This window comes from Chiloscyllium plagiosum, unplaced genomic scaffold, assembly GCF_037043375.1.
Source record: "Chiloscyllium plagiosum isolate Xiang-an unplaced genomic scaffold, Cpla_swu_hap1 HiC_scaffold_37, whole genome shotgun sequence".
Taxonomy (NCBI): domain Eukaryota; kingdom Metazoa; phylum Chordata; class Chondrichthyes; order Orectolobiformes; family Hemiscylliidae; genus Chiloscyllium; species Chiloscyllium plagiosum.
The window spans coordinates 6,982,560-7,008,924 of NW_028270175.1; the positions used below are offsets into that span (position 1 = coordinate 6,982,560).

At 45.4% G+C, this 26,365-nt stretch overlaps 1 protein-coding gene across 10 annotated transcripts in view; it reads right to left on the reverse strand.

Annotated features, from left to right (window-relative positions):
• pik3cd (phosphatidylinositol-4,5-bisphosphate 3-kinase, catalytic subunit delta) overlaps nt 1-26,365 on the reverse strand; it is a 235,114-nt gene that overhangs the window by 8,589 nt on the left and 200,160 nt on the right. For 8 of the 10 annotated variants that reach the window (XM_087980282.1, XM_087980285.1, XM_087980280.1 and 5 more), the window contains 11 exons: nt 25,236-25,357; nt 24,903-25,046; nt 24,691-24,790; nt 24,323-24,501; nt 22,550-22,659; nt 21,760-21,838; nt 20,195-20,362; nt 11,936-12,059; nt 8,568-8,713; nt 4,203-4,335; nt 519-2,582 (listed from right to left, as the gene is read on the reverse strand). In XM_087980282.1, coding sequence (XP_087836408.1) covers nt 2,445-2,582; nt 4,203-4,335; nt 8,568-8,713; nt 11,936-12,059; nt 20,195-20,362; nt 21,760-21,838; nt 22,550-22,659; nt 24,323-24,501; nt 24,691-24,790; nt 24,903-25,046; nt 25,236-25,357 — 1,443 coding nt within the window. In that variant the 3' untranslated portion in view covers nt 519-2,444. Of the gene's footprint in view, nt 1-518; nt 2,583-4,202; nt 4,336-8,567; nt 8,714-11,935; nt 12,060-20,194; nt 20,363-21,759; nt 21,839-22,549; nt 22,660-24,322; nt 24,502-24,690; nt 24,791-24,902; nt 25,047-25,235; nt 25,358-26,365 lie in introns of those variants that run through there. The other 2 variants (XR_015753428.1, XM_087980286.1) reach the window with 2 other exon arrangements.

Consider the following 26,365-nt stretch of genomic DNA (forward strand, 5'->3'; position numbering starts at 1 on the left):
TACCTACTGGTCTTGATGTCGAAGCCTGATTTCAATATGTCAGGCGTTGACCACCGACTCTGTGACTCTGCGAGGAGGCTGTGCCTTCCCCTGAAGTGAGGCCCAGCATGGAAACCTGGCCTAGGCCTCAGGCTTGACCATGAGGTAATCGCTATGGCAACATACTGCCTGCTTGAGGGCAACACAGCTCCAACATCTCTAAATGAGGGTGTGTGGACATACTAATGAACAGTTAATAACAACCTTACTGTGTGTCAGTTAGCTACATGACTCATTTGCCAGGCAGAGTGATGCCAACAGTGTGGATTCCACCAGCTGAGGTGACCATGAAGGACTCTCCTTCTGCGTCTCTCTGCTCACCTGAGGAGTGGTTACCCTCAGGTTATACCATCACCAGTTGTTTCTCTGTAATGAGAAAGCAGCCGAATGGACCAGTAGGATGATAGTGACTTAATTCTGTCTTGGCCACTTATCTCTGGGAGCATATATCAGCACGCAACATTGACACTGTTCACAAATGTGCCAGATTCTAAAGTTTTCTTTAAATCAAAAAAGAAAATTCCAATAGAGTTAGTCTACACAAAGAATTTCAGAGATCCCGGGGTATTAATTTTGTAAACATAATCCTTTTAGAGCAACAGCTCAAGATTCTGTGCTGCACAAAATGTGCCAGAAATGAAAAAAAAACATTCAACCTTATTTTTAAATATGCAAATATTAAATAAGCTCGATTTACACAAATAACTTTGCATAAGAAGCCAAATAAAGGCACATTTAACTTTATCAAGGTGCAATTAGCCTATCCTTGCATCTAGACAAATAAGAGAGACCAACACAAGGTTGCTTTGGTGGAAGGTACGGCCAAAGCTAAATCTGGAATCAAGGTATCCCATATCCAGAGCGGTTTTTTTTGATCTTTGGAAAAGTATCCCAAAATTCATCAGCAATGGACATTGGAACAAGTCATCTTGCATTGATCCCTCACCAATATCTATCAGGTACTTGGTGACCTTACTTTCTCATTGTCTCTTCAGCAGTTTCTGATGTTCAAAGGAGCTGAAATTGTGAATGTAGCTCCCTCCCCCATCCATTCCGCATTCCCCCACCCTGCCATTTCCCATAAGATCCCTTCCCATTCCCTCCCCACACTTCCTCCTCTGAAACCATTACAGCTTTCAAACTTTGGGAAGACTTTGTCCTGGCAGGATTGCATCATCAACTTCCCCTGAAAGAGATGTTATTAATGGTTGGCTGCAGGGTGGGGTGGGGGTGCTGCTGTTAAATGTGGCTTCACAGAAGTGGAAAAGACATTGTCCCTCCCTCCCTCCCTTTGTGCGTTGCAGTACTGTTGTGTTGTTAATGGCCAGAAACTGTCAGCCATTTATCTACAGTACAAATGATTAAGTACCCACCAACAGTACAGCTCATTAAATTAGTACCTTTCGGTCATTTTCAACCACTTATAAATATAGCCGTATTTTCCTTTCTTGTGATAAAAGTGATTCAGGAAGCAGGTGCGGCCTATTTTGTATAAACAGTCCCTCTTGGTCAGCTCCCCTCTGTTCACATCATTCTGGATTCAAGATTCACATTGGGCTTGACAACAGCCAACTCTTCATCGAAGATTGGGACACTGGAATAATGTACAAGATACTTTGTTCCTGCCATCACAAGGCAACTCAATGACCCATCGGGGTCAAGGATGGGCCAACAAACAGTCCTGAAGTATTCGGATGCTTCTCTGATTGACGTTTGAACGTGCAAAGTGATGTGGGCTTTCTGCTGCTTCACAGAAGCAGTGGGCCTTGTATCAGCGGCAGGGGGCGGGGGGGCGGGGGGGGGGTGGGGGGAGCGAGGGCACAGACGCAGCCTCAGTCCGAAGTGACCCAGGACTGGGCTCAGGAAGACGTTGGTGCTTGAAGTTCACGACTGGCCCTTTGTCGCCTAGGAGAAGCTTGGTCGAGAGCGGACTTGTTGCTGTCACAGGGAAAGGTAGCATCAGCACCGAAAACCATCTACTTGAGCTTTACTTGCACCTTCCCCTGCTTACTGCCACTTCACGGTCTCGCCGAGTTTACTGAACAGCTAAACAAAATCTGAGACGATTACAGGCTGTGTTGAGAGTGCAACAGGCCAATAGAGAGGGGGCTGGAGGCCCTTAAACCTGGGTAAGTAAAATGCATATTCAGTGCCAGTTCTGTAGCCAGGACCCTGGAATCGAAGGGAAGTGGTTGCAGACAGTGCAAGTAACTACATTGCACATGTAAACATCGTTTAAAAGTCATGTAATATCGAGAAAGCTGGGCAATCTTCATAAACACATTGGCTTGGCAATCACTTAGGGGCATCTTTGTAGCTACAGCACACTGACAGGTTGTCATCAGTTACTTTAGCCGCCTCTTACTTTGGTTCATCCGGCTAAAGGCTGGACAGGGAGAGTTCAGCTACGATCGATTATCTTTGGCTACATTGTGAGCCATCCAGTTCACTTTGGTTTTCCAACTTTCTCGCAGTGCCTCGTCAAATTTCATTTTGAAGTGTTTAAGCGCCTCATCTTCCGTTTTTCCTAACGCTAATGAATCCTGTGAAACAAAATCCCTGTTAGAAGCTGCAGTTCAGTAACCCGGTAACAGTGACAGTAACAAGCATGTTCAATATACAGGCACTGGCTGTCCCCACAACATAGGATAACACAAAGTACTTAGCCAATGGAGCCAGGAGCCTCAGAAATCCCTCAGGTCTGTAAAAAGGCCATTCAGCAGATTTCCTTCCCTTAGAATCCCACAATGTGGAAGCAGGCCACACAGCCCACTGAATCCACACTGACCCTCCGAACAGCCTCTCACCTAGGCCCAGCCCCCCTACCCTATCCCTGTAATCCTGCATTTCCCATGGCTAACCCGCCTAACCTGCACATCCCTGGACATTATGGGCAATTCAGCATGGCCAATCTACCCTAGCCTGCACACCTTTGGACTGTGGGAGGAAACCACAGCACCTGGAGGAAACCCACACAAACATGGGGAGAATGTGTAAACTCCACACAGACAGTCACCTGAGGGTGGAATCAAACCAGAGTCCCTGGCGCTGTGAGGTAGCAGTGCTAACCACTGAGCCGCCCCTAATCTTCAACTCTAACCCACTGTTTACAGTACAATCTGAAGAATAAAAAGGTAAAGTCAACATTACCCTACTCGACTGCTCTCTCTCATTAGAGAGAGATGACCAGTGGTGGTTTAACCTGAGGGTCACTATGCAAGGGGAGAGGTTCCTTCATGGTAACCTCAGTCGATGTGGGAATCAAACCCATGCTGTCAGCATCACAAACCAGCCATCCAGCCAAGCGAGCTAACCTCCCCCCAGATCTAAAGGGCATTAAAAACACAAAGGGGAATCTGTGCTTTCAACATTAAGGACTCTGCCTCCTGGCTCCACTCCTTAAATTAGTGAGATCAAAAAGGTAACACCTTTGCCTGTGAGACAGCGACTCCCACTCCCGGACTTGAAGGTCACAGAAGGTGTGGGAGTGGCTGGGGTTATGGGCGAGTGCCTTGGACAGTGGGAAGGATAAAATGAGGGCACGAGAAAGTTCGTAAACAACTGGATATTTCACAGCAATTGGATCTTAAGAGCGTCACTTTTACAAATTCTCAAACGGTGAGATTTAAACTCTCAACATCTGTTCATTAAACCAGGCCCTGTGTTAGTTGTAGAGTAAGACAGCTTTCACCAAAACCCTAACTGACAGAATGTGACTCCCTCCCCACATAAGGAGAGGTGACCAAAATGGGTCTACAATGCAACATCCAATTTGTCCCCATGGACAGATCAGAGAGTCAAACAGAATGGAGAGAGAACCCTTCCCTCCAATCTGTCTGCACTAACCATGTTCCCAAACTAATCCAGTCCCACTTCCCTGCTCCTGGCCCATATCCTTGTAAACCTTTCCTATTCATGCACCTGTCCAAATGTCTTTTAAACGTTGTAACTGTACCTGCATCCACCACTTTAAAAGCAGGGACAGCCTAGAATATTGCTGACGTCCAAGAATCAGCTGGTGGCCCTGTGACTGAGGCAGGTTTTCCCGTGCACTTATTTGGCAGGATTTTCCGGTTAGATTTCAGGCCCCACCGCTCCCCCCCGCCCCTCGCCCCCACCCACCCTTCGATCTCTGTGAGGGGAGTCTAATTGGCTTTGCTCACCTTGAGATACTGGATATCTTTGGAACAGCTGAGCTCTGGTAATCCAGCTGCCTGCATCAGTGCAAAGAGGTTAATGAAGAGAGGGCAGTGCTTCCTCAGAATCATGTAGGCTTGTTCACAACACTTCCGGAACCTTCTCAGGGCAGATGGGAATGGAAACAGAAGGGAAAACTCCAGCTGAATGCCAAGAACTTCAGCAACACAGCACAGACAAACTCAACACATCCAATCACTGCAAATGTTGTATTTGAAATAATTATTTAAATAGATAAAGCTTAACTTGGACAGTGTCATGCCTTATTGTCAGTACCAAATCATTAAAATTGGATCTATACAGCAAGGAGCTGAATTATTAACTTATTCAAATTGAAATTATTACACAAGAAATAGAATTGTTAATTCACTGCAGGATAATGTAAAGCATTTGATGATCATAGAGTTACTCAGCACAGAAACAGGCCCTTCCTCCCACCATGTCAGGGACAACCAACAAACATCAAACTACACTAATCCCATTTCCCTACACTTGGTCCATTGCCTACCATACCCTGGCATTTTAAGTGCTCATCCAGATGTTTCTTAGTAAAGTAAAGAGAGTCCTTCACGATAACCTCAGCCCAAGCGGGATTGAACCCACACTGTTGGCATCACTCTGCATTGGAAACCAGCCTTCCATCTAACTGAGCTAACCTTGAGAAGGACTGAATCAACGTTGAGAAGGACGGAGCCAACATTGTCACTGATCTTACATGTTGCTCCCTGAAGGGATAGCCTATTAAGGTGAAATAATGATCAGGTGGAACTCTTGAGGTGCAGTTTTTGGGGATCCTAGTCGTATGGCTCTTGTAGCATGGTGGTAATGTCCATACATCTGAACCAGGAGGCCTGGGTTCATGTCCAATTTGATGCAAAACTGTGCAAGAAATTCTCTGATTAAAGATAACAGGGAGCCTGGCCTTGGAGGAAGAATATCTGTGTTCAAGTTCCACTCCAGGACTTAAAGATTCCTGAAGGGGCATTGATATCAGGGTAAAACAGAATGACTATTAACCAATTGACAAGATTGAGGACAGGCTGGAGGATTGGGAGAGTCTCCTAGTCAGCCAGCTTTGATGCACAGTGATGTCCCTCAAACTACAGCCTCTGAAGACAGAGAACTGACCTGATCCCCACAATATCCTGCAGTGTCAGCCGTATACCAGCACAGGCTTTGTGTCTCACACACCACTAGTCATGAGAAGAAGAATGATGGTCAGACACAGAATGAGATACAGACCAGATAATACCAGATCAGGATACCTTACCTGCAGCAGTATCCACATTAACCATCAGCTAGATTCTACACGTGTGCTCCGAGGACAAATGTTAACTTCACTAAAGTCCCCCAGTTATAAATAGCCTGGATTGACCAGAAACTTAACTGGACCAGCCATGCAAATACAGTGGCGACAACAGCATGTCAGAAGCTAGGAATCCTGCGGTGAGTAACTCCCCACCTCACTCCCCAAAGCCTGTTCACCATGTACAAGGTACAAATCAGGAGTGTGATGGAATACTCCCCACTTGCCTGGATGGGGGCAGCTCCAACAGCACTCAAGAAGCTCGACACCATCCAGGACAAAGCAGCATCTGATTGGCACCACATCCACTCCCTCCACAACCAACGCTCAGTAGCAGCAGTGTGTAGTATGTACAAGATGCACTGCAGAAATTCACCAAAGATGCTTAGCCGACACCTTCCAAATCTGTGCCCACCATCAATTAGAAGGACAAGGGCAGTAGATACATGGGAATGCCAACCCTTGCAAGTTCCCCTCCAAGTCGCTCACCATCCTGACTTGGTCACATCCTGACACTGTACCTTCAGTGTCGCTGGGTCACAATCCTAGAATTCCCTTCCCCAGTAGCCTCTGTGAGTCTACCTACAGCACCGTTCAAGAAGGCAGTTTACCACCACCTCCTAAAGGGCAACTAGGGCCGGGCAATAAATGCTGGCCCAGCCAGTGACGCCTCATGCTGTAAGTGAACAAATCAAAAACTGTCCTATCATTCTACCCCAACCCAACCTTGGTTGAAAACCGTTAATTCCATTTGCACACCCTGTTTGTCACTACAGTACACAATCAAGTTGCTAGACCCGGTTATGATTTTGTAGACTAACTGCAAGCCTCCATTTCCAAATCAGTAATTTTCCCCTGCGGAAAATGGAAGTTGGGTTTGAAACAAAAGGAGAGAACCTCAAATCAAAGATTTTGCGGCATGCTTTAACCTGTCTCCTGGGTGTATATTTGGTATGAAATGTCCCACTTTATAGAAAAAGAGCCTGGGTTTAAGTAATTGAAACAGCAAAATAAGTGGCACCTTCTTACATAAAACTAGAGAGAGGCTGCTTATTGAGTGGACTGTGACAGTGACATTCATGGTATTCTTTAATGCTTTGGTGAACATTAAGAAGCGCTGGCAAAAGCAGACATGAAGTCAAAGCTTATCATCCACTCTCATCTGGACTGAAATGCAAGAAACCAACTCTAGGTAGCAAACATCAATTTATACAGTGTGAAGAGTGATTGGTCAGCCTCTGGTTGGCATGGAGATACAGCATGAACTATTAACGGTAACTATTAGCTGATTATTTTCAAACCAAGCGAGTTGAAGCTGATTGGTCAGGTGGTTGCCTTGGGGATATAGCAAGTAGAGACAATCAATTCCCTGCTACACTCCCATGGCAACAGCCTGACCAATCAGAGTCAACTTGCTTGGTTTAAAATTAAGCAGCTAATAGTTATGGTTAACAGCCCTTTTTGCATCTTAACTGTAGGTTGTCCAATCAACACTCTCTTTTCATGCTGTATAAATGGTTGTTACATTTTAAAGTGGGTTTTCTTGCATTTCAGTCCTGAAAAGTGGATGACATGAAGTTTTGACTTCATGTTTCTTTTCAGCATTGTTAATTGCGTTGTAGCTTGGAACAAACAATCAGAAGGCTGCTGACCATTTAGAAGTTGCATTGTACAGGCTACTTGGCACATCCAGTGTTGGGACCCCTAACTGTCCAAACATCACAATGTGATGTCACACTCCCCAAATCAAGATTTTGATCTAATTTAAAGAAATTCAAAACATTTCCTGTTTTCAGAGAAAAATAATGTCCGCTTGTCAAAGAAAACCATAATTAAAATCTCTAAAGGGGAACTTTGTCTTCCTCTTTCCTGCAATTTCTGCTTGAATATTGAAGGCTGATCACATCAGGGAAACTGAGAGAGATGTCCTAAAACACAGCTGTGCTACCACAAACTTTGTGTCTGCTCTGTAATTCAACAGATACTGCTGTCACCATCCTGCTTTGTAATGACCGAGGGTTATAATGCAGAAGGTTATGTTTGGCGGTGGTGATGCTGGTGGAGTTGTGTGGTGGAGAGGCTATTAGCTTCACTGCATACTGGGGAATACTGGGGGAAGGGACAGAGAGAGAGAGAGAGAGAGAGAGAGAGAGAGAGACGCAATGAGAATCTTTGAATGGAACGTTGAGAATAATTCATAGAAGCCCTACAGTGCAGAAAGATACCACTTGGCCCATCCAGTGCACACTGGTCCTCCAAAGAGCATCCCGCCCAGACTCAGCCACAGTCACCCCCATCCTATCTCTGTAACTCTGCATTCCCCATGGCTAATCCACCCAACCTGCCCATCCCTGGACACTACAGGCAATTTCCCATGGCCAATCCACCCTAACCTGCACATCTTTGGGTTGTGGGAGGAAACAAGAGCACCCGCAGGACACTCATGCAGACATGTGGAGAATGTGCAAACTCCACTGATAGTCGCCAGAGGTGGGAGTTGAACCCAGGTCCCTGTCGTTGTGAAGCAGCAGTGCAATTCTTTGCACACTCAAGACTACAAGTACAGGATGAAAATCCTCTAAAAAGATGCATTCTCCATGGCAACCATTTCACCAAACAGTGTTTCATTGCCAAACAACCAACGAGTGCAAGACAAAAGAATCAAGACAAAGTGTGTATTTCTTTCAGGAATACTCAGTTCTGTACTGCCAAATAACTATTGGACTATCTTATAATCCCTCATCTGGGGCTCCCTCACAAGTGAAACCTTTGCCTCTATGTCGACATTTCCAAATCTTAAAGATATGAATGAGATCACCTCCCAGCCTCATTGGTATGTTCCAGCGCGTCGTGTTTAAATGAACAAGATCAAAACTGGAATGTCCTTGCCTGTGAGACAGTGATTCTGGCTTCGAGTCCCACTCTAGAACTCGAAGGTCACAGAAGGGACGGGAGGGGATGGGGATATAGGGACAGACATCTGTCCATTGCACTTGCTCAGTATCAAACAGTTTGTCCTGTTTACCTTTCAAACTTCTCACTGTTGCTGGTCTTTCCTTGCTGTATCACGTGAACAAAGTCGTGCGTTAAAATGAACGGCACGCGCTCTCTGTTGATTCCAAACTTGCTCTTGAAGTTTCCAAGGAAGTGTCCGAAATCGATGTGAAAGAGCTGTGGGCGATAAGAATCTGCATTCTTTAACATGAGGAAGGACTCCCTGTATGGAATTACAGAATAATGACAGATACAACTGATCATGGGAAGGGCTTTCGTGATTTATAATCACCAATGATTGAGGGTTGTAATGCAGAAGGTTTTGTGTGGTCCTGCTGGAGAGGCTATCAGCCTGACTACATAGCTGGGGAATACGGAGGAAGGGACAGAGAGACAGACAGAGAGAGACAGACAGAGAGAGACAGACAGAGAGAGACAGACAGAGAGAGACAGACAGAGAGAGACAGACAGAGAGAGACAGACAGAGAGAGACAGACAGAGAGAGACAGACAGAGAGAGACAGAGAGTCTTTGAGAAGGTGCATTTTGAGAATGTGGTGATTATAAAAGAAGGCTCTTACAGGTCAGTATGGAAATGTAGCTACAGGACAGATCAAGGTCAGTTCATGCTCAGTGTCCCAATCAGCTGAAGGAAGATTTTTATCTGTTTTACTAATAGCAACAGAATTGTCTGGGCAGGACAGCCATCTGATTGACCCTTTCTAACCTTGCATCTGTTTTCTCCATAAATGACAGAACCAATATCCCTCATCCCAATGGCCTTCTGGTAAAACACGCTATGTTTTGCGATTTGACCATGCCTTTGGTGAAGAAGAGCAAATATGCATTTCTGTAGCACCTTCCTCATCCGCTGGGGGCTCTCAAATCACTTCCATACCAATCAATTGTTGAAGCCAGTGTTTTTTCATGGGCAAACACAGCAGCCAAATTATGCAACTAAGGTCCCAAAAACAGCAACTATGGCAAATGATCAATTAATCTGTTTTCGTTTCCAGGTGGACAAAATGATACAACAGCTTGTTCTCTCCACGCAGTCACTCCCCATCCGGACTTGGAAATATATCACCATTCCTGCACCGTTGCTGGGTCCAAATCCTGGAATTCCCTCCCTCAGGACATTCTGGGTCTATCTACAGCACACGGGCTGCAGCGGTTCAAGAAGGCAGCTCACCCCCACCTTCTCAAGGAGCAACTAGGGACGGGCAATACAGAGGAACCTCGATTATCCAGAGGACATGGGTGGGGAGTATTTCTTTTGGTTTATTTGAATTCCGGATAACATTGTTTAGCCCAGCATCCGGACCTTGTGATTGTGCCGGATAATCCGATAATCGGATAATCGAATGCCGGATAATCGAGGTAAATACTGGCCCAGACAGTGACACCCACATAGAGTCATAGAGATGGACAGCACGGAAATAGACCCTTCGGTCCAACTTGTCCATGTCAACCAGATAGACTAAATTAATCTAGTCCCACTTGCCAGCACCCGGCCCATATCCCTCTAAACTCTTCCTATTCATGTACCCATCCAGATGCGTTTTAAATGCTGTAATTGTACCAGCCTCCACAACTTCCTCTGGCAGCTCCTTCCATACATGCATCACCCTCTGTGTGAAAAAGTTGCACCTTAGGCCCCTTTTATATCTTTCCCCTCTCAGCCTAAACCTGTGCTCTCTAGTTCTGGACTCCCCCACCCCAGGGAAAAATACCTTGTCTACTTATCCTATCCATGGCTGTCATGAGTTTATAAGCCTCCATAAGGTCACCCCTCAGCCTCACACTCCAGGGAAAACAGCCCTAGCCTATTCAGCCTCTCCCTATAGCTCAAACCCTACATCCTACAAACAAGTACATTGTTCAAAACAAAGGTCGCGTGGGTGTATTTACATCATCCTAAGAACTGTTTTAAATATTATCTGAAATGCAGTCCCTCTGACAATGCAGCACTGGTGTAGTGTTACACTGCAGCATCCATCCAGATAATTTGTTCATGTCTGGATCCACCTGCTGCTGAGTTAGAGCTTGGATCACCATCAGTAATCAGTCTCAGATCACTTGTGTGATCACTAGTGTGGGGTGATGGGGGACAGGGTGGGATGATGGGGGACAGTGTGGGGTGATGGGGGACAGTGTTAGTGGCTGGAATGACGGAAGACTGAGGGTAAGGGGTTGAGTTGAGAGGGTTGGCTTAAGGAGACATTGAGTATGCTGGGACTGTACTCAGTGGAATTTGGAAGAATGGAAGGGGAAACCTTATGGAAACATATAAACTGATGAAGGGAATAGATAAGACAGAAGCAGGGAGGTTGTTTCCACTGGCAGGTTAAACTAGAACTAGGGGGCATCGCCTCACAATAAGGGGGAGGAGATTTCGGACTGAGTTGAGGAGGAACTCCTTCCCCCAAAGGATTGTGAATCTGTGGAATTTCCTGCCCAGTGAAGCAGCTGATGCTATCCTGTTCAATGCTTTTAAGGCAAAGATTTTTGAACAGTAAAGGAATTAAAGGTTACAGTGAGAGGGTGGGTAAGTGGAGCTGAGGCCATGAAAGGATCAGCCGTGATCTTAGTGAAAGACAGAGAAGGCTCGATGGGGTCAGGTGGCCAAATCCTGCTCCTCGTTCTTCTGTCCCTATTTATTATTCTCTCTCCGATATTGAAATCAATGACACCTACCCTCATGAAAAGAAATCAATCTGAACACATTTGTATTCAGGACTTCACCAACTCTAATGTGAGACATGTTACTGTCCTTTTGATCAGTACAGAATGTGGAGCTCAGGCAGGATAGATGTACAGTCAGTTCCTCTATAACATAATGGATGCATTCCTGTGCAACCCCCAGGTATAGGCAAAAAGGCGCTTTAAAAACAGCACTTAAAGTATTGGTGATGTAATCACGTTAGAGCCAAAACGCGCTTTAAAAGTTCGCGCTTTAGAAAGTGTTCCCCAATCTGTCAATCGTGCTACAGCAAATTTGCTTTAACGAAACGCATGTGATAGCAGAATGACCTGTAGTCACTTTACAACAGCCACAATTCCTGGGATGGGGCAAAAGTGAAGGTGACTGCACTTCCCAAAGTCAAAAGGTGTGGTGCTGGAACAGCACAATAGGTCAGGCAGCATCCGAGGAGCAGGAGAGTCAACATTTCAGGCATAAGCCCCTCATCAGGAATGTGGGATCGGCCCAAGGAGACTAAGAGATAAATGGGAGGGGTGTGGTGCTGGGGGGAGAAGGTAGCTGGGAAGGTGATAGGTAGATGAAGGTGGGGTGTATGGTGAGGTTCCTAAAGCCAACCCAGTGACACCAGTTCACAATTCCACACTTAACTTTCTTTTTAATCCAAATAATGCAATTTTTCTCAATACCCAGTCCTACCTGTCCATTTTCCTTGATCATAATGTTGTCACTGTGTCGGTCTCCAATTCCGAGCACATAGGTAGCTACACAGTAGCCAGCACACGAGAGAGTGAACTCCTCAATGGCTCGATCTAATGCCTCCCTGAAAAGGTGAAGAACGAAGCAATGTTAGATGTCACTGGGAAGTCATTCCGCAATTCCTAGATTTCAAACAAAGTACAGCCTCCCATGTATCAGCAGCTCCATTAGGGCAAGAGTCCAGTTTGTGTCAAGTTGTTCACAATTGAACAAGAAGAGCTAAACCTGTGTCTAAAATTCAGCTGCTTAATGCAAGACACTGGTTGATTCTCCCAGAAGGGAGAACTGTCTTAGAATCATAGAGATGTACAGCACAGAAACAGACCCTTTGGTCCAACTTTTGCAGATATCCAAAATTAATGTGTACATAAAACCTCACAGGAGGTTCTGAAGCACTGAGGATGTCACCAAGACCGGGACAGAACATCTGCAAATCAACTTCCCAGCTTGGCGAACAAACCCACAACCACAACAATCCTAAATTAATCTAGTCTTGATCATTCTGGCAAATCTCCTCTGGACCCCGTCCAAAGTCAGCCCATTCTTCCTTAAATATAGGGCCCAAAACTGCTCACAATATTCCAATACTGAGCCTTATGCAGCCTCAGTAGGACAGCTTATTGCGCCCCATTCAACACATTAGCATCGCAGTTTTTACACATGCACACAATTAGAATGATGAGGCTCATTAGCTAGACCCAAGAATCAGACTTGGAAAAGAACACATTAACGAGATAAACTACCATCGGCTTCAAGTCTCGATTAAAGATTAAAAATGGGAAAGGAGAATGAAGTCTTTTAAAGCAACATAATCAGAGGCAATGAGAAGAAATATTTTAATACAAGGAGTGGTTAGGATTTGGAAGGGAGATGGATTCAGCAGTCAGATTCAAACAGAGAAAATTAAAGATGCTGGAAATCAGAAACAAAAACAGAAATTGCTGGAAAAACTCAGCAGATCTGTGGAGAGAAAGCAGAGTGACCAGAACCATTAACTCTGTTTCACTATTCACAGATACTATCAGACTTGCTGAGTTTCCAGATTCAGAAGGAAGTTTGATAAATTGAAGGAGAAAAATTGAGGGGATTCAGGGAATGAATGAGGAGACGGCACTAACTGATTGCTCTTCAACAGAGCATTTGCAGACTTGATGGACCAAGTGGTGTACTGCAATATTCCAATGGTTCTAAAAATCAACAGGGTGGGTGAGGAATAAAGCGCTCCTGATGAATAATAGTTTGACAATGGCAAGAATGAGAGCACCTTTTGGTTAAGGTAGAATATTAGGCTTCAAACTGTTCCTTTCCCAGTCACATCCTCTTTTGCAGCAGAGAGCGGCGGAAGTGAAGTCGGAGCGCAAAGCCGGTCGGGAAAGTAAGTGATTGTTATTTAAAAACTTACCTCAACGCCAACGGTCTTTTTGCAACAGAGAGCAGCGGGAGCTGGGCGGAAGTGAAGTCGGAGTGCAAAGCCGGTCGGGAAGGTAAGTGATTGTTATTTGAGTGGAGAAGGAACCCGAGACACTACACATGTAGTGTCTCCCACCCTCCCTCCTCCTCTAACCAAAAAAAAACAAGGACTCAGTCGGCTGAACAGGTAAGCTACTTAGTGTTCTTGTTTTGGAGACTAAGTGTAGAGTTATGGCAGCGCAGGCAGTGGAATGTTCCTCCTGCAGGATGTTTGAGGGAGGGGTGACCACCGATGCTCCTGCTGACTTCATCTGCAGGAAGTGCAGCCAGCTCCTGCTCCTCACAGACCGCGTTAGGGAACTGGAGCTGGAGTTGGATGAACTGAGAATTATTCGAGAGGCTGAGAGGGTGATAAATAGAAGCTACAGGGACATAGTTATGCCAGAGAACAGAGGTAGCTGGGTAACAGTTAGAGGTGGGAAGGGGAGGAAGCAGGCAGTGCAGGGATCCCCTGTGGTCGTTCCCCTCAACAATAAGTATACCGCTTTGGATACTGTTGGGGGGGACGGCCTAGCAGGGGTAAGCTGCAGTGACCGGGTCTCTGGCACGAGGTCCGGCTCTGAGGCTCAGAAGGGAAAGGGGGCGAGGAGGAGAGCGCTAGTTATAGGGGACTCTATAGTTAGAGGGACAGACAGGCGGTTCTGTGGACATGGGCGAGACTCTCGGTTGGTTTGTTGCCTCCCAGGTGCCAGGGTCCGAGACGTCTTGGACCGTGTCTTCAGAATCCTTAAGGGGGAGGGTGTGCAGCCAGAAGTCGCGGTGCACATTGGCACCAACGATATAGGTAGGAAGAGGGGTGGGGAGGTCATTCAGGAGCTCAGGGAGTTAGGCTGGAAGCTAAAAGCTAGGACGGACAGAGTCTTCATCTCTGGGTTGTTGCCGGTGCCACGTGACAGTGAGACAAGGAATAGGGAGAGAGTGCAGTTGAACACGTGGCTGCAAGGCTGGTGTAGGAGGGAGGGCTTCAGATATTTGGACAATTGGACTGCATTCTGGGGAAGGTGGGACCTGTACAAACAGGACGGGTTGCACCTGAACCAGAAGGGCACCAATATCCTGGGAGGTAGGTTTGCTAGCACTCTTCCAGGGCTGGGGGGGGTGGGGGGGAAGGGGGGTGTTAAATTAATTTGGCAGGGGGATGGGATCCGGACTTGTAGTCCAGCAAGTAGGTTAGCTGTTTTTCAGGATGTCCAAGAATGTAGGGAGGCTATGGAGAAGGTAGCACTGACAGGGAATACTTGCAGACACAGAGATGGGTTCAAGTGTGTATACTTCAACGCAAGGAGTATCAGAAATAAGGAGGGTGAACTTAAGGCGTGGATTGGTACTTGGGACTACGATGTTGTGGCCATCACAGAAACGTGGATAGAAGAGGGACAGGAATGGTTGTTGGAGGTTCCTGGTTACAGATGTTTCAGTAAGATTAGGGAGGGTGGGAAAAAAGGAGGGGGGGGGGTGGCGTTGCTAATTAGAAATGGTATAACAGCTGCAGAAAGGCAGTTCGAGGGGGATCTGCCTTTGGAGGTAGTATGGGCTGAAGTCAGGAATAGGAAAGGAGCAGTCACCTTGTTGGGTGTTTACTATAGGCCCCCCAATAGCAGCAGAGATGTGGAGAAACAGATTGGGAAACAGATTTTGGAAAGGTGCAGAAGCCACAACGTAGTAGTCATGGGCAATTTCAACTTCCCAAATATTGATTGGAAGCTCTTTCGATCAAGTAGATTGGATGGGGCGGTGTTTGTGCAGTGTGTGCAGGAAGCTTTTCTAACTCAGTATGTAGATTGTCCGACCAGAGGGGAGGCCATATTGGATTTGGTACTCGGTAACGAACCAGGACAAGTGATGGGCTTGTTAGTGGGTGAGCATTTTGGTGATGCTGACCACAATTCTGTGACTTTCACCTTGGTTACGGAGAGAGATAGGTGCGTGCAACAGGGCAGGTTTTACAATTCGGGAAGGGTAAATACGATGCTGCAAGACAGGATCTGAGGAGCATAAGTTGGGAACATAGGCTGTCAGGGAAGGATGTCATTGAAATGTGGAACTTTTTCAAGGAACAGATACGACGTGTCCTTGATATGTATGTATCTGTCAGGCAGGGAAGAGATGGCTGTGTGAGGGAACCTTGGTTGACGAGGGAGGTTGAATGTCTTGTAAAGAGGAAGAAGGAGGCTTACATAGGTTGAGGAAACAAGGTTCAGACAGAACATTGGAGGGATACAGGATAGCCAGGAGGGAGCTGAAGAAAGGGATTAGGAGAGCTAAGAGAGGGCATGAAAAATCTTTGGCGGGTAGGATCAAGGATAACCCCAAGGCCTTTTATGCGTATGTGAGAAACATGAGAATGACGAGAACGAGGGTAGGTCCGATCAAGGACAGTAGTGGGAGACTGTGTATGGAGTCAGAAGAGATAGGAGAGGTCTTGAATGAGTACTTTTCTTCAGTATTTACAAATGAGAGGGACCGTATTGTTGAAGAGGAGAGTATGAAACGGACTGGTAAGCTAGAGGAGATACTTGTTAGGAAGGAAGACGTGTTGGGCATTTTGAAAACTTGAGGATAGACAAGTCCCCCGGGCCTGATGGGATATATCCTAGGATTATGTGGGAAGCAAGAGAGGAAATTGCAGAGCCGTTGGCAATGATCTTTTCGTCCTCACTGTCAACGGGGGTGGTACCAGGGGACTGGAGAGTGGCGAATGTTGTGCCCCTGTTCAAAAAAGGGAATAGGGATAACCTCGGGAATTATAGGCCAGTTAGTTTTACTTCGTTGGTAGGCAAAGTAATGGAAAGGGTACTGAGGGATAGGATTTATGAGTATCTGGAAAGACACTGCTTGATTAGGGACAGCCAGCACGGATTTGTGAGGGGTAGGTCTTGCCTTACAAGTCTTATTGAATTCTTTGAGGAGGTGACCAAGCATGTGGATGAAGGTAGAGCAGTGGATGTAGTGTACATGGATTTTAGTAAGGCATTTGATAAAGTTCCCCATGGTAGGCTTATGTGGAAAGTCAGGAGGCATGGGATAGTGGGAAATTTGGCCAGTTGGATAGAGAACTGGCTAACTGGTCAAAGTCAGAAAGTGGTGGTAGATGGTAAATATTCAGCCTGGAGCCCAGTTACAAGTGGAGTTCCGCAAGGATCAGTTCTGGGTCCTCTGCTGTTTGTAATTTTTATTAATGCCTTGGAAGCGGGAGTTGAAGGATGGGTCAGTAAATTTGCAGATGATACGAAGATTGGTGGAGTTGTGGATAGTGAAGAGGGCTGTTGTCGGCTGCAAAGGGACTTAGATATGATGCAGAGCTGGGCTGAGGAGTTGCAGATGGAGTTCAACCCTGTCAAGTGTGAGGTTGTCCATTTTGGAAGGACAAATAAGAATGCGGAATACAGGGTTAACGGTAGGGTTCTTAGTAAGGTGGAGGAGCAGAGGGATCTTGGGTCTATGTTCATAGCTCTTTGAAAGTTGCCACTCAGGTGGATAGAGCTTGTAAGAAGGCCTATGGTGTATTAGCGTTCATTAGCAGAGGGATTGAATTCCAGAGTCGTGAGGTGATGTTGCAGCTGTACAGGACCTTGGTAAGGCCACATTTGGAGTATTGTGTGCAGTTCTGGTCGCCTCACTTTAGGAAAGATGTGGAAGCTGTGGAGAGGGTGCAGTGGGGATTTACCAGGATGTTGCCTGGAATGGAGAATAGGTCGTACGAGGATAGATTGAGTGTGCTAGGCATTTTCTCATTGGAACGGCGAAGGATGAGGGGTGACTTGATAGAGGTTTATAAGATGATCGGGGAATAGATAGAGTAGACAGTCAGAGACTTTTTCCCCAGGTACAGCAGAGTGTTACAAGGGGACATAAATTTAAGGTGAAGGGTGGAAGGTATGGGGTGATGTCAGGGGTAGGTTCTTTACCCAGAGAGTGGTGGGGGCATTGAATGCACTGCCTGTGGGAGTGGCAGAGTCAGAATCATTGGTGACCTTTAAGCGGCAATTGGATAGGTACATGGATAGGTGCTTAAGCTAGGACAAATGTTCGGCACAACATCGTGGGCTGAAGGGCCTGTTCTGTGCTGTATTGTTCTACGTTCTATCTATGTTCTATCCTACCACAGGATGTAGGACACCAGAGTAGGCCATTGAACCCATCAAGTTTGCTGCACCATTGTAGATCATTGACTGGCATTTAACTCCATTTTCCTGCACTATTGCCATATCCTGGATGTCACTGGCATCTAAAAATCTATTGATCTCCGTCTTGAACATCCTCAGTGACTGAGCCTCCACAGCTCTCAGAGGTCAGAAATTTCAAAGATTGGCCAGCTTCTGAGCAAGGGAATGTCCTCTCCATCTCTGTCCTAAATAGACTGCCCCTAATTCTAAGTGGGTCTTGTGATTCTAGACCAACCTCTCACCTTCAACGCAGGGGGGACCATCCCATTGAACTCCATAACAATTTTGTAGGTTTCAATGAGATTATCTCCTGTAGGGCAGCTCAACGGTTAGCACTGCTGCCTCACAGCACCAGGGACCTGGGTTCAATTCTGTGCTCAGGCGACTGTGTTGAGCTTGTACATTCTTCCCCATGATAGGTCAGTTGTTTCCACAGTCCAACAATGTGTAGGGTAGGTAGATTGGCCATGCTCGGTTACCCCATGGATGTGTGGATTAAGTGGGTTAGCCATAGGAAGGGTAGGTTAACAGGGATGGGCTGCATCTGGGTGGGAAGCTCTTCAGACAGTCGGTGTTAATTTGATGGGCAGAACGGCCTGCTTCCACACTGTATTGATTCTTTGAAACTGGAGACAATATTGGGCCCAGACTCCTCACGTCTCCTCAGTCACACTCACTCAGGGACCCACCATTCGCCAAATCTCATTATAGAAAAATACTACAGTGTGATTTCACAGAATGCAAAAAAGCTATTTAGTCTGTTCAAACAAAAAGCAAGTGTGGGTGGAGGGTGAAATGGGGACAAGAATGGTGTGGGGGCAGATGGGTTGATGTCAAACCTTTGCTCTCTAATGTTATTGGGGAAAATGCAAACTTTGGATCTTGTTAACTCTCATTTCCTCACTACAGGCAGTTAAACCACAGAGTAGAAAATATCAAAGTGCAACATTTGGAAATTTATTACCGACTGTGTCAGTGGAAAACAGCAGCACTGTCTCAGCCCACACTACACACAGTGAGAGCTGTGCCATCTGATACTGAACCCATGGAGTTACGTCAAAGCAAATCACTCCTTGCATCACACCCGAGAAACACATTCAAACAGAGAGAAATGTCAGCCAAATGTCATGGGATTACAGCCACAAAATGCCTCCCCTAGTACATGAGAGAGATTACGCTCACAGTGCCTTCAAAAGCAAACTGATAAAGCTCTCCCGCAAACCATCAGGCGTAAACTTTCAAGAATTCTAAATATTCCAAACAGTCTGATAAACAATCCCAGCATTGTTAGAACTGGGTGCTCAGTTCCACCAAAAGAATTCTCTGAAAGGCAAATTAAAATCAGCTTGACAGCTGTGCTCGCTCTTTATCCACATGACGGGCATTTCATTAAAGTTATACCCTCTGTCTTTGAGCGGTACTTCATGAACTAAAGCATCTTGAATTGACACTTAGTATTGACCCTATTCCAGCCTCCTCAATAAGACCTGTGTGATGCTAACACAGACTTATATTTATGTAGCGCTTGTAACATCATTAAATATCCCAAGGCCTTTCACAGAGAAATTATAAAACTAAAACTGAAACTGGGTCAGATGTCTAAAAGCTCCGTTAAAAAGGGAGGCCTTAAGGAGCTTCTTAAAGGAGCAAAATAAGGCAGAGAGGCAGGCGTGGAGGGAATGTGACTGAGGTCACGGTCACTAAAGGTGGAGTAATTAAAATCTGAGATGGACGAGAGACCAGTGTTAGAGTGTACATATCCCAGAGGGTTGCAAAGGCTGGAGGAGGTTACAGAGGTAGGGAAAGGCACAGGGGCTATAGGAGGTGACAGAGATAGGGAGGGATGTAGAGGGCAGAGGACGTTACAGAGAAAGGAAGGGGTATAGAGGGCAGAGGGGGTTACAGAGATAGGGAGGAGTATAGAGGGCAGAGGAGGTTACAGAAATAGGGAGGAGTGTAGAGGGCATAGGAGGTTACAGAGATAGGGAGGGGCTTAGAAATTGGAGGATATTACAGATGTAGGGAGGATAATGGGCTGGAGGAGGTTACAGGGATAGGGAGGGATGTAGAGGGTGGTGGAGGTTACAGAGCTGGAGAGGTGAATTGGAGCTGGAGGAGGTTACAGAGATAGGGAGGGGTGTTGAGGCTGGAGGAAGTTGCAGAGATAGATAGGGGTGAGGAAATGGAAAGGCTGGAAGAAGGCTGGGAATTCTAACATCCTGTGTTGCCAATTGGGAGCCAGTAAAGCACAGGGCTGATGGGTGAATGGACTTGCTGAGAGTTAAGATATAGATAGCAAAGTTTCAGACAACCACGAGTTTACCAAAGGGGGATAAAAAGATTTTTAAAAACTAGTGGATGTACAAAGTAGGTCATGCAATGTCAAAAGCTGGTTGATGTCTCAGGCAGCAGCTCGATTGGAGGAAGCTCTTGTTGATTGCAATCAATGGTTTGTCTCTTTCAGACAGTAACTGACTCTGGGGTGTATATATGCCTTCTTCAGTTCAGCCTGAAGATTCCTACAGGTCCTAAATTACACTGGGGATTTCCCTCCGCCTCTTACCCAGGGTTCTTTGACTTTAACCAGTTGAGCAGAGCATCCTTGTTGAAAGCTGCAGTAGCTGCCATGTTGCTTTTGGTGAGCTGGATATTTGCGATTGTTTCTGCGTGTGAAACCACCTCGATCACTCCAGTCTTGTCTCCAGTGGAAAGACAGGCATAAGGAATCATCCTTAAAGGAAAACATTGCACAAACTGTCTGAACATCCACTGCAATAACGAGATAATATTCCACTTGCAAAGCTTCGATGACATCAACAGATACATTCCTATTGCAACAATCTGTCTTGATGTAATGCTTTCAATGCATAACAATATGAGATACAATTTAATATTAAGGTCCATAAGGCAATTACAGGCCAAACGGCCAAAATTCTGAGTGTCTTCAAAAAGCACAGAGATTCAGGGAGGGAGGGGCCTCAGCAGCTAAAATCCTAAATTTGAATGGTAGGTAAATCAACTTCTGGGACATGTAGGAGGTCAGAATTAGAGGAATGTGAGCGTTGTAGGCTTGGACATGGTTACAGTGTCAGCAAGGATAAGAATTTTCAAATTGAGCAACATCCAAAGCAAGAGCCAATGTCAATCAGAGAGCACAGAGCTGACCAGTAAATGGGATTGGGTGCGAGTTATAATACAGAGGGCACAGATAGGATTGGTGGTGTTTTGGAAGTCTGGGGTCTAGACTGCAGAGTGTTGGAATACTCAAGTCTAGAGGTAACAGAGAATGAATGAGTGTTTCAACAGGTAAGGCAAGGATGGTGTTTGTCTATTCATGGAACTGGAGAGGAGGGTGTGGTGAAGCTGGCCTTGTAGTAAAGGTGTAAGTATGTGGAGAGAAGCTTATCTTATCTTAAGGTCAAATACAACAGTTTCTAACAATTTTGTACTATATTATTCTAACAATTGCTGCCCTTGAACCAGTCAGTTTTGCATGTTGACATCTCTCAGCTTCAGAATTTAAAGGTTAGTTTGAGAATTTTATGGTAAGTAATGTTATGCTTCAGATTTTCCAGTAACAGGGTGTTTTGAAGTGTTTTAAACGTACTACAAATAACACCTTTGAGGCTCTTTGAACAAGGACTGTTTCACAATGATGTATATTCTCAGATGCTTTTCTACTCCCACACATTACTTCACGTTGGAGAAAGTTCTGCCTCATTAGCCAGTGATCCTGCAATGAGTTCTCTTGTAAATTGAAGATTTGTATAATTATTTTATGTACTCTCTCACCACGGTCTCCAAATTTTCACCAGATCAAGATATTTAATGCATGCAAGATGCATGTTCCATCAATGAACACGTACGAATGTTTTAGCATGCATTAGCAGTTTCAATTTATAAAAACCAAGACTTATTAAAAATCCACTAATTTAAAAGTGGTATTTTGTATAATTATTATCGTGATGCAATTAGATTCTGGCCCCATTAGTTTAAATAGTGCTGCTGTTAGACTATTTTCTTATAACATGGGATTGCATGGGAATGGTACTATCGCGTTGTATCAGAACAGACTGAATCACGTGCAATTTGTATAGATTATCAACATTGGGTAGAAATGTTGCTTACCTGTAATCCAGGCCCTGCTTTTTCCACAAAACATCCATTAGCTGAATCATCTGAATCGTCAGCATGTCCTGCCGTAGATCTACAGTTCAAAAATAGAATTTGGATAAATTATTTTCTTTCACAAAAACAAGGAACACCAGGAATTTCCAACACGCTTTGGCAGTGGCTGATGGATGAAAAGGAACAAATCGCCCAGTTTCTCTGCTGACCCGTCCTTCCCCTTGAAATTGACATTCTCTGCAAATGGAAAACCCAGTTAAACCGGTAAATGAGATGATGGGGAGGTGCTGGTGTTGGACTGGGGTGGATGGAGTCAGAAGTCACATAACACTAGGTTATAGACCAGTTTAGCTCAGTTGGCTGGGCAGTTGGATTGCAAAGCAGCGTGATGCTGACTAGTATGGGTTCAATCCCCACACTGGCTGGGGTTACCATGAAGGACTCTCCTTCTCAACCTGTCCCCTCACCAGAGGCATGGTGGGCCCCAGCTTAAACCACCACCAGCTGTCACCCTCTCTAATGAGAGAGTAAGACCATGGTGATTTGACCTAATGACTTGATTTCCTAGATTGACACACACACACCTTCTCCAGTGCTCCTGACAGAGAGAGCTGGTTACAGGCAGTTGCAACTTTATCCTTTAGCCTTAGGGGAGATTGCCAGGATTGTGGAATAAGCCCGCCATTAATAAAAGAATAGGGTTATGATTATAACCAACATAATGAATGCCACAACAAAGAGGCACGAATATTAACTGAAGTAAAATTACAGACCGCAAAGAATTCCATACCATCTCCATTCTTGAATAAGATACCCATGGGATTCCCATCATATCTCTGATTTTTGTGAACAATCCACAGGGGTTTCATTTTGGAATCCATGAATTTGCACTTCTCCACCCTGAAACAGCCAAGAGGAGAAAGATTTGCGTCAGTGACACGAGAAACGTGCCCGGTAAACTTTGCAAGACTGCTTCAAAAATAAATCACAAAATTTACTGTCAGGTCTTCAGATCTCTTCCCAAATGAACCTTGAATTGGTTACTAACACCATCACTGTCCAGAATTCTTTTAACTCTGCTTCCAGGACTAAAAGCCTTCCTGGCAAGGCCTTGTGGTAATATCACTGAGCTATTAGTCCAGAAAACCCAAGTAACATTCTGGGTCCTGTGTTCGAATCCTGCCTCGACAGATGGTGGAATTTGAACTTGTTTAAAAATCCAGAGTCTAACCGTCAAGGGAGAAACCTGCCTGACTTTTACTGGTGCTTTAAAAGGAAGGGAACTGCTGGCCTTACCCAGTCACGTGACCCATGCCAATTAAGGACAGACAATAAATGCTGGCTGAGCCAGGGATGCCCACATCCAGTGAAACAAATCTCAGAAAAAGGAAGTTTTGTTTTAGCTAAGGGGTCAAGGTTCATAGTATTACAGGAATCCAGCACAGTACAACATTGCCATTCCCCGTGCTGACCTCGATATCAGGTGTAGGTGAGCTGATCGCCCATGTAGTGCGGTGCCCCATGTTCTCCCCTCGGCACCATTTACTAGCACTTTGGATGAGCCTTGTCCAGTAAATACTTGGTGAATTTTGACATCTCAAACGTGATATTTATTGAGTGTTCCCAGCCCATCTTGTGATCAATGTATTCGATATGGATCAATAATCCACCACCAATTATTCCCAGTCTCAAAGGCTCAATATAGAATCCCTACAGTGTGGACATATGCCACTCCACCCATCGAGTCCACACCACCCCCTGAAGAGCATCCCATCCAGATCCACACCCCCCTAACCTATCCCTGCATTCCCCATAGCTAACCCACCTAGCCTGCATATCTCCGACCCCTGTAAGTGTCCTGTCACATAAACAGATGCATGGCGCTTTAGTTTTGGGTTTAGTTGTCTTCTGGGAACTGGACTTGACAAATTATCATTGAGGGCCTTCATTTTATCACAGCCAATCCACCCAAACCTGCACATCTTTGGACTGTGGGAGGAAACCCGTGCAGACACGGGGAGAATGTGCAAACTCCACACAGACAGTTGTTCGAGGGTGGAATCGAACTCGGGTCCCTGGTGCTTTGAGGCAGCAGTGCTAACCACTGAGCCACTGTGTGGCCCCACCAGTGGTGCCTTTAGTGCCAAGATTTCATAAATAGCTGGCACAGTCAGTTCAGCTATAACGTGGTAGTTGTGTTCTCGTGCAATCCCACATTATAAGAATATTGCATACAGCAGCACCATTTAAAATAATGGGGCCGGAACTGTGTTATAACTGATGCGCACTTTAAAATTTTGTGCTTTAGAAACGGTGTCCCAAATTTGTCAACCGCATTGTAGTGAATTCACATTGAAAAAGCACGCGTTTTTGCAGAACGACCTGTACATAAAGTTTCAACGATACCCCATCCCATGAACAAATTGAAATACGCCTTCCCGAGAATGCTACACTGTCCATTATAAACTCTGATACTTCCACGATAGCCCACGCTGTTTAAATTCAACCCGAATCCAGGACAGACAGCTGTCTCCTGTCTAACTATCCAATGATGCCCACGTACCAGAGCTCTGTGAGGAGGATACTGGGGTTAAGGGGGGAGTAGAGGTTGGAAAGAGCTTCCTTGTAAGTGTCCTGTCTCATAAACAGATGCATGGCTTCTTTAGTTTTGGGTTTAGTTGTCTTCTGGGAACTGGACTTGACAAAATCATTGAGGGCCTTCATTTTCTTCAGTGCTTCACACTGCAGGAGCAAAGAGCAACAGGTTGGTTTAGGGAGGAGCTGGAATACCGTATCATTACAGCGGCTCAGCAAGTCAGAATCGCAGACAAACGGTAAATGCTCCCGCCCCCCATGACCTGACAAGAACAGCAAGAGCCGTTCACACAGCGGCTGGCTCTCCTACGATGAACGGCACTGGCTGCCACTCACCTGCTTCAGCAAAGACTTCATGTGGTAGTTTGTCCCTCGACAATATGCCTCCAAAATTAATCCAAACCGCAGTGAGACTGCTGGGAAATGCATTTCTGACCTGAAACACAGCGAAAAGAGGATTCACCATCAGAATGATTGATACGGTTTAATGGAGGATTCCTCATCACTGTCATTGGTATGGCTTTAGGACATAATGCTGGGCTCTTTACCTGAGATGCCAGAATAGGAAGTGTCCTATCTTTTTGTTGCTCAAAGCTCTGTCCAGCAGGAACTTGGTTAGTTCAGAATCTAAGTAGGGCTCATATTTCAGCACTTGCACCAGCTGCAGTAGATACTGCAACAGCTCTTCTTCACTGTGGGAACAACAGCAAATACATCAAACCATCGGAGACCATCACAGGAACATTTACCCAACAGTGACGTGAAAATCTGATTCTCAAACAGAAACATTATTCGAAAATTACCTTGGAGTTTACAGAAAGCAAACTCTGTAAGCACAAAGGGTTTAGTTGCCATCACTGTCTTACCCAAGTGCTACGTACCTCAACTTTTTTAAGCAGTTTATTGCCAGTAGGCGGACGTAGCGACTGGGGAAGCTATAGTCCAGAAGTTCCAGGGCGTTCAGTGCAGGCAGTTCTTTCCATGACTGCAGGAGATAGATCATCTACAAACAGAAAACCAGATGCAGCTGTAATCCCATTCCATTGCACTGTGACAAAGCGCTGTGCAATTGCTCCAACAAATGGCAGCAAGTCCAAAAGCAATCCTTCACACCAGCCAGTAGAGTGAGGACTGTACTGCACACTGAACAGTGACAATCACCTTCTGCATTTCTAACAGCTATTAATAATGGGAAAATGAGAGAATATATTTGGTACAACATTTCCTGATACACAATCGAGTGTGAACAAATTTCAGCCCTCAAATGGTCAGGGCTTTCCATTGTATTAGAGTCCTTCATCAAAACATCAGGCAGCTGACAAAGGATTAATTGTTTCTGACTTGAGCCTTGCTGAGAGAGTGAGAGAAAAAGAGAGCCACAGAGACAGAGACAGAGACAGAGACAGAGACAGAGACAGAGACAGAGACAGAGACAGAGACAGAGACAGAGACAGAGAGTGGGAAATGCAGCACTGGGCAAATATCCAACCAAGTGAAAGCTCATCCCATCCCAATCTAAAATCCAGGTGTAGCTAATTGCCACTGATGGTGCGTTGGACACAGTTCCATTGGCTGACCTCCATCAACAGTCACCAGAGATTTTAGGGTTGAGTGTGCCTCAACACAGCTGAGCTAATGTCTAACAGTTCAGCAGCCAGAGCTTTTTCACTTTTATAAACAGAGACAGAACATGACACAGAAAGAGAGTAATGTGGGAAGAGAGGAGTAGATAGATATACACAAAGGCACAGATACCGAGAGTAAGAATATTTTTAAATGCATTCGTGAGATGTGAGTGTCATCAGCTGGGCCAGTATTTATTGCCCGTCCCTAATTGCCCAGAGGGCAGTTAAAAATCAACCATATTGTCTGGACTCACATATAGACCAAACTGGAAAGGATGGTAAGATCTTAGAAATTAAGATCTGAAAGTTTCCTTCAAAACAGTAGTGAAGCAGATGGATTTTTATGACAATCGACGTTGGCTACATTGTCATGATTAGGTTGCCTT